Source organism: Borostomias antarcticus, assembly GCF_949987555.1.
Source record: "Borostomias antarcticus genome assembly, chromosome: 8".
NCBI classification, from domain to species: domain Eukaryota; kingdom Metazoa; phylum Chordata; class Actinopteri; order Stomiiformes; family Stomiidae; genus Borostomias; species Borostomias antarcticus.
The window spans coordinates 28,762,289-28,774,908 of NC_140241.1; the positions used below are offsets into that span (position 1 = coordinate 28,762,289).

Consider the following 12,620-nt stretch of genomic DNA (forward strand, 5'->3'; position numbering starts at 1 on the left):
AAAGTAACTCTAGAAACTATTATCCGGTCAAGTCTTTTTTAACAAGGTTTATTAAGGATTTGGGTGTTTCTTGTACTTTTTGTAACATCAGCCAGAGACTATCTTTCATTTGTTTTGGACTTCTCGGAGTCTCTGGCAAGACATCTGTTGTTTATTGTGAACCATATCTATGATGTTTTTGTACTCTGCTTGGAAAATGTGTTGTTTGGGTTCACGAATTATAGGAGAGATTTGGAAAGTGAAATTTTTCAAGTTCTATATCCATAAGTGTAAAGTGTTGAATAGCAAACTCTCCTTCTGTGTTTTCAATAAGGATGTAGAATCCTCTACTAGAACGTGATCTACTTGATGTAACAAAGCTGTGAAAACCTTTAATCTGTGCTCCAAATTTAATGTTGTTTCTTTTTTCTGTTGTACTGTATGATCAACTGTATGCTTACTTCTTTGTATGCTGATACAGAAATTGAATAAATAACTTAAATATAACTTTTTTTTAAAGAAAAAGAAAAAAAAAATCTCTAGCAACGCTTTCCTTTGATTTGTCCCACCAGACTTCCCGTAGATGACGTCAGAAAGACATGGCGACCTACTCCTAAGCCACGCTGGTGTTGTGAGGAAATATAACATCGTTTTTTCACGGAAGTTAAGGTACATTAGATATCTGCAATCATGTCGGGTCGACACAACAACAAACTACCCAACAATCTGCCACAGTTGCAGAACCTGATCAAGAGAGACCCTCAGTCCTACACGGAAGAGGTGAGTGGGCCAGGGCTAACGTTAGCTTAGCTTTGCTTAGTTTATAGCTATATAGCTTAGCTTAGCTTAGCTTACGACCTAGCATTTCCAGTCCTGTTGTCGCATGCTCGCTCATGCCAGACAACAAATAAATAATAAGTAAATATGAGCTCCTCTCCTAAATAGGCCGCTAGCTTACGACCCAGAGTAGCTGTTGTGTGTTAGCTATGTGAACGTAAACTGTCTCTACTGTAAACAAACTTAGAGAGTGGAAACACCCAACGGCTACAGTACAGTCAAACTATTAATTGTGTTTATTGTAATTGTTTTTAGCTGTATTTCTTGTTCTGTTCATATTTATTTTAACTTATTTTACTCTATTTTCATGTTGTGCTTTTAGTGTTATTATTGCCTTACCTGTGTTTTATTCATGTTTTATCTTTGTACTATTTTATCTCTTTTACTCGTCGTCACTGTAAATGAGGGCAACCTCAGTGTCCTTCCAGTTTAAATAAAGGTTATTGATTGATTGATTGTTTATCCACCGTTGAAAAATGAGATATGAATTATAATCATTCTCGACACGTTGACATTGTTTATATTGTTCTCTTTTCTGCAGTTTCTGCAACAATATCGACATTATCAGTCAAATGTACAGATCTTCAAGCTACAGCCTGACAAGCCCAACAAAGAGCTGGCAGACCTGGTTATGTTCCTGGCGCAGGTTGGTAGGACGAATAAGGGGCGGCTGTGGCTCAGTTGGTAGAGTGGGTCGTCCAATGATTGTAGGGTCGGCGGTTCGAATCCCGCCTCCTCCTGTCCACATGTCGAAGTGTCCTTGGGCAAAACACTGAACCCCAAATTGCTCCCAATGAGCAGGTTAGCACCTTGCATGACAGCTGCCACCATTGGTGTGTGAATGTGTGTGTGAATGGGTGAATGAAAGGCCATTGTAAAGCGCTTTGGATAAAAGCGCTATATAAGTGCAGTCCATTTACCATTTACGAATCTGGTTGAAATGTGACAGTGAATGCCGTGGTCGTTCTCAGTCGAGTGCATGATGGTGTTTGAAACATCCAGGTTGCGCTGGGATCATTTCCGTTGTTTCCATAAATGCAATATGAAGTAAGCTATGCTTAATATCAGCTTGGATTGTTCAATGACACACATTACCTTCCCTACCCTGTCCTGTGTGCCATTCTCCCTGTAGGCTTATTATAATGGATGCGTTTGTCTCTCAGGTGGGACACTGCTATCTCCAGCATCTTTCCACCTTCCCACAGGAGTTGACCGAGCTGCTTCTGAGTCATCACACAGTCCTTGAGTCGGACTTGCGCATGGTGAGTAGGGCTGACAAATAAATACTCGGAACTTCGACTAGTCGTCGACTTAGGGGGGGGGGGGGGGTGCAGATTCCACTAGTAGGCTACCGTAAAGCATGTCACACAGCCTCCCAGGTCCCGCCCATCTTCTAATCATGCCAAAACATATTACCCTAGTATTCAATCTCCTAGTATAGTGCTTTTCCACCTTAGCAGCACTCAAAGCGCTTTACAATGGCCTCTCATTCACCCATTCACACACACATTCACACACCAATGGCGGTAGCTGCCATGCAAGGTGCTAACCTGCTCATTTGGTGCTTGTTCATGACAATAAGTGCGAGCGCCCTCTTGTGACTAGAAGTGGTTCCTTCGTATGCGTCATTTTCTATGCAAAATTATATAATACCCAATAATCTAATATATAATATTTTCATAAAATATTTGAGAGAAAGTCGAATATCATTTCTGAGCTCAGTTGACAGCCCTAGTAGTAGTAGAAGTAGTAGTAGTAGTAGTTGTTTATTTCAAACCATGCAATGTACAGATATCCACAAGACAAAACACAACGCAAAACTCAAAACAATACAATACACAACAATATACAACACACACTCTCCACATAATGACTCTCCCTAGTGGTGAGGAGTAAACTGGGAAACGTTGTTTAGCCAGCTGGGCCTTATTCATAAAGTGATCATTGACATTGTTAAAGTTAACGTTTTCTCTCTCTCTCTCTCTCATTCTCTCTCTCTCTCTCACAGACCTTTTGCAAAGCCCTGATTCTCCTGAGGAACAAAAATCTGATCAACCCCTCAGATCTTCTGGAGCTGTTCTTTGAACTGCTACGATGTCACGACAAGCTCCTCAGGAAGGTGAGCCCGGACTGGCAGTGTCCGTCTTCCTGTACTCTTTACCCACTGCTGTCAGGGAAGAATTTTTACAGCTCACTTATCTGGCCCCCGGGTGATTACTGTTTTTTTGCTTCCCTCTGGAATATGTAGGGGTGGGTCGTATGCCCACCTCCCTTGTTCTCTGTAAAGCGCATTGTGTTGCCTCTGGGTATGAAATGCGCTATATAAATAAAGCTTTGATTGATTGATTTGATTGCTATTCCTCTACCTCGGTGTACCAGTCTGTCTGCTCATCCTCATCTATCCCCAGACGCTGTATACACACATTGTGGCCGACATCAAAAACATCAATGCCAAGCACAAGAACAACAAAATGAACACAGTGAGTGCATTCTCTTTAGATGTGCACCAATCATCTCGCAGATTCACATTTTTATTTGTCACATGCGTTTGTATTATGTCTGTCTTCTGTGTATTGAACGTATGCCTGTGTCCTTGTGCTGCCCTCTTGGCCAGATCCTTCTTGGAAAAGAGATTCCATATCTCAATGAGGTCACCTGGTTAAATAAAGGTTTAATAAATAAATCAATAAAATTAACATGCAAACATACAGTGTACAGTCACGGTGAAATGTTGCTCAAAAGTTACAGATAATTACAATACACAATTTACCAATTACGCAAGAAATACAATAGATAATATAAAGCTAAAGATGAGGTGCAGATGTGAACGTGTTATGTACATGCTATAAATATGGATATACATTTTGCTACCCTGTATTCATAAATTGTTTGTGTGCGCATGTTACAGATGTTACAGAACTTCATGTACACCATGCTGAGAGACAGTAATCCTATCGCAGCAAAGATCTCCCTGGATGTGATGGTAGAGCTGTACAAGAGGAACATCTGGTGAGCTTTTTAACACTGTCCCCGGAATCTCTTGATTCTGTGCCTTTCCATATGTATGTCTAAATCAGTTTTATGTCTGGATTCCATCATTGTCATCCACGTCGAGGAAACCATATGGCCCTAGTTTTTTTGCTATGTGCGCTATAACTGTGCTCATGTTATCCCTCACAGGAACGACGCCAAAACCGTTAATGTCATCACAACAGCATGTTTCTCCAAAGTCGCAAAGGTAGGACAGTTATTCCTCACCATCACTGCCGCCTATTCTGCCGAGTCAGTAGTAAGCATACATAGGCACCAAATGAATCCCTCTCCCACGTTCTCCCCACCATACAGATCCTCGTAGCAGGCCTGAAGTTCTTCCTCGGTAAAGATGACGACGAGAAGAACGACAGTGGCTCAGAATCTGAGGTGAGCGTGGCTTTTGTTCTAGAAGCACCTAGAAGCGGCGGAGCGAGCTTGTTCTTGTGGACAGATGGGACGGACGTTTTTTTAACTATGCATCGTCTTTCAAGAACACTGCCGTCAGTTCTAAGCCCAGTTTATTTTCAGGATGACGGTCCGACTGCTAGAGACCTGATGGTGAGGTACTCCACGGGCAAGAAAAACCACAAGAGCAAGAGGAAGATGGAGAAGGCCATGAAAGTCCTCAAGGTATGTTGGCAATCATGTATTACAGACATCTGTGTTTTCTCTGCTTGTTGAGTCTTTAATATTAGAGCTCGTTGTTCATGAAACTATGTTGTCAATACAGACACACAAGAAGAAGAAGAAGGTTGAGGTGTTCAATTTCTCTGCCATCCACTTGATCCATGATCCTCAGGGTAAGGGCAGCTTCCATGATACCCATGACACCTGCATGATCACACAACAAAGTCTTGACCTAAATCAAATCTGTTCCGGCTTTCCCGATGACGAACACAGATTTCTCCGAGAAGCTTCTAAAGCAGTTGGAGGACTCCAAAGAACGCTTCGAGGTGAAGATCATGTTGATGAACCTCATATCCCGACTCGTTGGGATTCACGAGGTGAGCGAGAGCGTTGCTCCAATCCAATATTGCCTCGAAACGCCGTGGAGATCGCGCATCGCATACTGACAATGTTCCAATCTCCCATCCTACAGCTCTTCCTCTTCAACTTCTACCCATTCGTCCAGCGCTTCATTCAGCCCCACCAGCGAGGTAAGACTCCCGATGGCGCGGACACCTAGTCATACCGGATGAGGATGAGAGGGAGTTTATTCCAGATGTCTCTCTCCCTTTCAGAGGTGACCAAGGTCCTCCTGTGTGCCGCCCAGGCCTCCCACCAGCTCGTTCCCCCTGAGGTAAGCCACGCCAGGAAAGGACAGCTCGGTTCGGCTAAGACTTAAAGGGCAATGCTCGTTTTTGACAACCTGGACCTTATTTACGACATATTATAAGAAGTTTGACTCACCGAGATCACTTTGGTGTAGTTCGGAGGCCTGTAGAAGAAATTTAAAATCCAGCGCGAGCCAGTATATCCATGTAATGACGGTGATCGGGGCACCGAGAATGCAGTTTCTCAAAATCTATTTTCGGCCGCTAAACGGTTGTTTTCATCAATCAGATTGGATGAATCGACAGTTGAGATTCCTCAACGCTAGGCATTAAGGCCGTTTCAGACGGGGAGCGATATTCCGCCTGCGTTCTCGCTCGGATCAGCGGGGGACACACGCGTCCTGCGCGCAGCGGGGAAAGCTGACTACAATTCAGCTCTTGTCGCGGACGGGCGTGTGCACGAAACGAGCACGCGCGCGACAATTTCACGGGGTCGCGCCCGCTTGCCGCTCCGCCCCAGATTGTCCGCGGCTCCCAAATTGTCCGCTCGCCTTTCTCATTGAAAATGAATTACAATGCACGGATATCGCTCCTCGTCTGAAACGGCCTTTAGTCATCATCATCATCATCATCGGAGATGCTCGTTTGCTCCCACCTCCACAGATCATAGAGCCAGTGATCATGACCATCGCCAACAACTTTGTGACGGACAGAAACTCAGGGGAGGTGATGACAGTTGGGTAAGTAGTTCATTCCTAGCTGGTAATACTATTTAACACGGCCTAGGCTGGGGGTTATACCTGTGAGGATGTTGCTGTGTGTGTGTGTGCGTGTGCGTGTGTGTGTGTGTGTGTGTGTGCGTGTGCGTGTGTGTGTAGGCTAATGTAATTGGTTGCTTTGGCTTGACCTCCGTAAGCCAAAAGTCTTTAAGCTGGCCACAATGTTAGTGGACGACGAGCTAGTTAGACCACTGTCAACGTGGACTGTTTATTTTCATGAGGCCTGTAGGGGGTGACAGAGCACTGACAAAACAAAGAGGAGAATGAGGAGATATGGCAGAATACAAGACACAGATAAGCCAAAAATAGTCTTGAAACAAAGGCACGAATATCTGATTTTAGGGGTATGCCAGGCTTACCCTTATAGGAGAAAACGCCACTGGGGGGCTTGGTGTCTGAAAGATGCATGATGCTTCAATGAAATTGAATCAGTCAATAAATCAGTCATGTTCCATCCGCAGTCTCAATGCCATCAAGGAGGTGGCGGCCCGCTGTCCTCTGTCCATAACGGAGGACCTTCTGCAGGACCTGGCCCAGTACAAGACCCACAAAGACAAGAGTACGGAGTCGGACAACCACATGTGTTTCTTACTGTCAAGATAGGAAAACTGTTGTCGGGTCTCTGTGAATAAACTACACATGGTTGTTTGGATGGTCGGATTATTCTTATTATTCTTTTCTGTCTTGCTGTTAGATGTGATGATGTCTGCCAGAGGACTGATCCAGCTGTTCAGGAGCCTGAACCCACAGATGCTACATAAGAGAGACAGGGTGAGGTGACCGTGTGTGCGTGCGCACACACACCACACACACACACGCACACACACGCGCACACACACACACACACACACACACACACACACACACATTCACTCAATGTAGGGAAGTGGTAAACAACACATTCACTCAATGCAGGGAAGTGGTAAACAACACATTCACTCAATGTAGGGAAGTGGTAAACAAAGACCAAGATCTATCTCCCATGCACATGAATCAACGGTGAACTCGTGCTTAATCCACCGTCTCGTGTCCAGGGGCGTCCCACGGAGTCGTCCTCCGAGGCCAGGATCCAGGACTACGGGGAGCTGCAGGCCAAGGACTACATCCCTGGAGCCGAGGTCCTGGAGGAGGAGGTGGACGAGGAGGCAGAAGACGACCAGGGTGAGGACTGCGACAGTACTGTCGGATGACGGTGCATGTGTAGAGGGACGGTGCACGTGTAGAGGGACGGTGCACGTATAGAGGGACGGTGCACGTGTAGAGGGACGGTGCACGTGTAGAGGGACGGTGCACGTGTAGAGGGACGGTGCACGTGTAGAGGGACGGTGCACGTGTAGAGGGACGGTGCACGTGTAGAGGGACGGTGCACTTGTAGAGGGACGGTGCACGTGTAGAGGGACGGTGCACGTATAGAGGGACGGTGCACGTGTAGAGGGACGGTGCACGTGTAGAGGGACGGTGCACGTGTAGAGGGACGGTGCACGTGTAGAGGGACGGTGCACGTGTAGAGGGACGGTGCACTTGTAGAGGGACGGTGCACGTGTAGAGGGACGGTGCACGTGTAGAGGGACGGTGCACGTGGAGAGGGACGGTGCACGTGGAGAGGGACGGTGATTCCCTAGTAATCGTTCAATACTCGCACTCACCTGTTTTGAAATGTTATTTCAAGCATGGTGTGCAATTGAGTTGTTGTCCTTGTCTTGTGTCCTGACTGAACAGATGGCTGGGAGAATGCCAGTATAAGTGACGACGAGGAAGACGGAGAGTGGGTGGATGTGCATCATTCATCTGATGAAGACACAGGAGAAATGGTGAGAACAAGCTTTCTGATTGGTTGGCGTGTCATAAACAAGCCAATCAGAGCATCCTAACCGGTGCCATTCTGTATAACTTACTCTGATTGGTCGTGCGTGTGTTTGCGCTTCCGTGTGTCCTCTCAGCAAGGTTATAATAGTTTTGCCTTTTTCATCAGTTTTTATTTTTATATCGATTTAACTTTTTATTTTCAATATTAGTTAAGTTTTAATTCATTTTTAAAGCAGGTTTGCTAGTTTAGTTTAGTTTTTATTAGTTTAATTTTTTTTCCTTCTGCGCTAGCCTCGTGAGACTATCCTCATCTCTCGCACTCACGTTGTTTCACTCCGTTTCAAACAAACCATCTGACGCATGTCCGGTTACTTCTGCTAAAAAATGACTAAAGCAAAAATTGAGGATAGGTTTCAAATCCACCTGAAACACTAGGCTTATGTATGAAATGAAAAATACTAAAACCAATGACATGTTCTCTATAATTTTAGAATACAGTTTTAGTTAGTTATGTTTTTTTGTAAAAACATGTTGTTTTTTGTTTTTTTATTATTTCAGTGAACTAAAATGTTTTTTCACATCTAGTTTTAGTTTTTTTGTTTTTGTTAACTATAATAACCTTGCCTTTCAGGCGGAGAAGCTCCAGAGCATGCCTGTGGAGGAGAGGAAGGCCAAAGCCAAGGCGGTCAGCGCCAGTCGACTCCTCACCCAGGACGACTTCAAGAAGATCCGCCTCGCCCAGATGGCCAAGGAGGTCCATGGCGCACCTGGCAAGGGCAAGAAGAGGACGAACGTGGACTTAGAAGACGAGAGCGAGGGCAGGTGAGTCTAGTTATACAGTCAGGTCAGCTCCCTGTTTAGATATCTGTTGTTGTCCCACGGTATTTTATCCATAAGGACCTTGTTGTGACGTGACCTTAGTCAATTGTACGAGTATTTTTCGCAATGTGTAAAATCTTTCAGAGGGGAGGTGCTGACCCTGAGAAACATCGAGAAACTGCACAAGAAACCCAAGGAAGACAAGGAAACCCGGCTGGCGACTGCAATGGTACAACCCGTCGCTCACGGAGGGTGCTCTCTGTACTCCGACTAGGGCTGTCAAACAAATATTCCAACTTTGACTATCCGTTGAATGTGAAAAAAATAAATTGTAAAAATATAGATTAAATTAGTGGGCTACCGCTTAATCAGTTTAAAATGACAATTCTTTATTGGACCAAAGCAGCGAGCGATGGTGGGCTTTGATACACTGCTGTGTAACCTACCTTATGTTGAGTGCGCGTGTCTGTTAGAGATGCGCGGACGGAGTTTGAGCGCACCCGAATCCGCGTGCACTCATCAATCATCCACCCGCCACCCACCCGACGTCATTATCTTCTAAAATGTAGAGACCCGCACCCAACCTGCCAAACATGAAGTTATAACCCTGTTTGCAGTTTGCACTATGTCACATATGCTGCTGATAAGCAGCCTTCTTCAGTGTTGTCAGACATGAAATACATATTAGTTCACATCACCTTTTGTAGCCTAATGCCAGGCTCACACTACAGGATTTTTGGGCTGATTTATCCCCGATTCACCCCTCCCGACAAACGGAGGAGAAATCTGGTCTGGAACGTTGGTCGGTACTGATCTTGTAATGTGAGGGGTTTACAGATCCAATCTTATACCTCCCGATCGGGCGGCCCCGATAATATCGAACATGTTTGATATTTAGATTATTGCGTCTCTACTTTACAAGCGAGATGGTAAGACCAGGGGTTCGTTGCTCCTTCAGGCACAATAATATCTTATAGTGTGTGATGAGCCGTTATTTTCAAACCTTGTAGTGTGAGCATGTTTGAGATTCATGAGAAGAACATCTGTTAAGATTCTCCTTATGTGCGTGATGCAACCTGATTTGGGGGATTTTAAATCTCCTGTGGCATGAGCTTGTTCTTGACGGCAAGCGCCCTCTTGTGGATATAACAGTACTGACCAGTTCTGACATTACATGCATTATATGCCTCATTTTCCATACAAAATATAATAATGCCAAGAATCGAATACATTGAAGTTTTAGATATTTTAAAAAATAATTTCTGAGCTTAGTTGACAGCCCTAACTCTGACTGACCTCTTCGTTCGTGTTGGTTAAATGCCTGTTTTTTTCATCTCGTCTTCCTCAGGCCGGCAGGTCGGAGAGGAAGGAATTTGTGAAGAAGAGGACCAAGCTGAACCCGTTTGCCAGCACCAGCAACAAGGAGAAGCGGAGGAAGAAGAACTTCATGATGATGCGGCACAGTGAGGGCGTCAGGACCAAGGGCAAGCGCTCCTTCAGGGACAAGCAGGTAAACCAAGCCAGAAGAAGGCGTGAAAAGCAATATCATTTTGCAATATACACTATATATCAGTCTTTCCTCTTTTTCTGTATGATTTGATGTTTCAACCCTGCATTGGAGTTTTAACATATAAAAACTGAGTTTTTTGTCAAACAAATTCTGTAGTAGGTTACATTTGCCATGTTGGTGCTGTCTCCCCATCCAGATTGCTCTGAGAGACGCACTCCTGAAGAAAAACAAGCTGCATAAGTAGCATCTCTGGAGTTCCAGATGAAGATCCCTTCATCACCCTCAGCATCATCACTATAATCATCGATGAACTCTGGTTTTGCTGATGCAAACGTCTGCCTTGAATGTGGCAACGGAGATGGGGAACTGTTTGTTTTAATGTGGCCTGCTGCCTTTGTAATTTTTGTATAAGTCGGCTACAATGCCATCTATTGCAAATATTAAGAGCAACAGTTTTCTGTTATTTCAACATGTGTTGAAATAAATGATTGAGTGACATTTTATGTCTGTCAAGTTGAATTGCTCCAAAATTGTTGCAGTAACGTTTCCAAAAACATGTCACGCCCCTTGCTGAGCGTAAAAACACTAGTCAGGGGCCTCATTTAGAAACGTTGCGTAAGTGCAAAAGCGTGCCTAACCCATGCTGAGCAACTTTCTACGCAACTTTCCGTATTTATAAAAAACAAGCTTAACGATAAGTTGGCGGAAGGTGTGCGCAACTCTACGCACACTCCGACCCTCCCGTAACTACGATAAGCACGTTTCTGGAGAAAGGGGAAAACGCGACTCGGATGGCAGAGGGATGAAACTCGGGAAAGTCTGTGAAACGCATGACATATTGAATAATAAATACATCGGTCGCTGCAAGAAACCCTCCAATGTGTCACACAGTTTAAACGGAATCAATCGCCACCGTAGCCTTATCATTAAATAATGTCGGCATTGCTTTGGATGTGTCTGTGAATTGACCCATTTGTGTCATAATATAATGTTATGTTGTAGGCCTATTAATTTATAGGCTATCCCGTGAAGCATCACGGGCTGTAGCCTATGAATAAAAGCCACATTGCGTTGATAACAACACGACACGAGCCTATAGGCTTATCATAGTAATGATTCCGTATGTCGATGGCCTACAACTATAATAAGGCCTATACCACACCAAACAAATGTTGCATTCGGCGTTGAAGTGTATTTATTCAGTATATTTATTTTGTGCGTATATTTTCGTACTTAAGCAAACTTGGTTACGTGGATTCTACGCAACGTTTATAAATGAGGCCCCACTAGGCGTTGATTGTAGTGAAGGCGAACTGCATCGTGCAATAAAGGAAAAGCACCATGTGAGGTCACTGTTGTCCTGTCCACCATGGTGCTGACCCTGGTTTTGCTAGGTAACTTTTTCTTTTCTCTGCTGATTCTTACAGCTTGGGGGTCATTCATCGGTCACTTCTATTTCAACTTGACTCTCAGCACATCCAACATCCAGTTCCTGATTTGCTGCATTTTACAACCAGGGTGGAGGTTTTTTGTGTGAAGACCAGGGGCCTCATTTATAAACGTTGCGTAGAATCCACGTAATTAGGTTTGCTTAGCTAAGTAAGTACGAAAATATACGCACAAAAAATCTCCGATTTATAAAACGCTGCGTTTCACAACCCATGTTCACTCAGGCACGCCAACACCAGCTGCCCTTTATAAATTACAATCAACCAGGTGGGTATTTCACTGAGAAAAATGATCTTATAAGGATGTTGGCCACATAGAACAGGAAGTCACATTTGAGAAGTGAGCATAACCTATTATACAATAACCAAATGTATATTTACTCACTTTTCAGTGCAACCAACAGAGCATCTTCGCTGCACTATCATGTAGTCTTAATTACATACCCCATGCTGTTTATGTTTGAAGAATAAGACGGGTGAAGTTGATAATTGTCGCACAGTAATGAACCTTAAACCTTTTCCTGGGGGGTATTTCACAAAGCTGGCTAACTGGGTAACTAGATTCTGAAACTGATCAAGTTTCGTTTGTTTGTTCTGCTCTAATCCAGCTGTGTGTGTATATATATATATATATATGTATAAAAAAAATATATTCACACTCACAGTGTGAGTTCCTATGTGGCCGATGTAGCTTGGGGGGTGTGTCATGTCAGAGTGTAATCCTCAGCAGGCCAGAGCCTTCGGGGGCACATGACCTCCAGGGCGCTGATCAGAGCAAACTAGACGGCAAACCATGTCCCACAGCTTGCCAGAAGTAACTTCATCAGGACTGTTGCTGCAGTCAAGGTCAAGGTCAACTTTATTTATAAAGCACGTTTAAAATCAACCGAAGTTGCACCAAAGTGCTGTACAATATATAAAATAAACTAAAACAAAAAACAGAATAAAGTGCACATAATCACAGAACAATAAAAGGACAGGACACAAAACAGGACAAGGGATGTAGTCTATCAGGCCTCAAAAGCCAGTGAAAACAAGTGCGTTTTAAGCTGAGACTTAAAGAGCCCTAGGTTCTGTGTGTGTCTAATGTGTGGAGGGAGGCTGTTCCAGAGCTTTGGGCCAGCCACCGCAAAGT

General features: G+C 44.3%; 1 protein-coding gene across 1 annotated transcript; it reads left to right on the forward strand.

The window, feature by feature from the left end:
• The first annotated feature begins 577 nt into the window (after positions 1–577).
• Positions 578–10,534, forward strand: sdad1 (SDA1 domain containing 1). The gene is made up of 22 exons (XM_084442372.1): positions 578–759; positions 1,358–1,462; positions 1,980–2,078; positions 2,825–2,935; positions 3,225–3,296; positions 3,725–3,825; positions 3,997–4,054; positions 4,162–4,236; positions 4,378–4,479; positions 4,580–4,649; positions 4,750–4,853; positions 4,949–5,006; positions 5,091–5,149; positions 5,787–5,863; positions 6,364–6,461; positions 6,597–6,673; positions 6,937–7,063; positions 7,622–7,713; positions 8,340–8,530; positions 8,672–8,756; positions 9,876–10,037; positions 10,234–10,534. Exons 1-22 carry the CDS (start codon positions 670–672, stop codon positions 10,279–10,281), a joined length of 2,061 nt encoding a protein of 686 aa, XP_084298498.1. The 5' UTR covers positions 578–669; the 3' UTR covers positions 10,282–10,534.
• Positions 10,535–12,620: the final 2,086 nt, after the last annotated feature.

Excerpts from the sequence above, each read along its gene's own strand:
- sdad1 (XM_084442372.1), top strand. The coding sequence starts at position 670 with ATGTCGGGTCGACACAACAACAAACTACCCAACAATCTGCCACAGTTG. Across the intron at positions 760-1,357 it reads CTCAGTCCTACACGGAAGAG|TTTCTGCAACAATATCGACA; the intron begins GTGAGTGGGCCA and ends TCTTTTCTGCAG. Across the intron at positions 8,531-8,671 it reads GAAGACGAGAGCGAGGGCAG|AGGGGAGGTGCTGACCCTGA; the intron begins GTGAGTCTAGTT and ends AAAATCTTTCAG.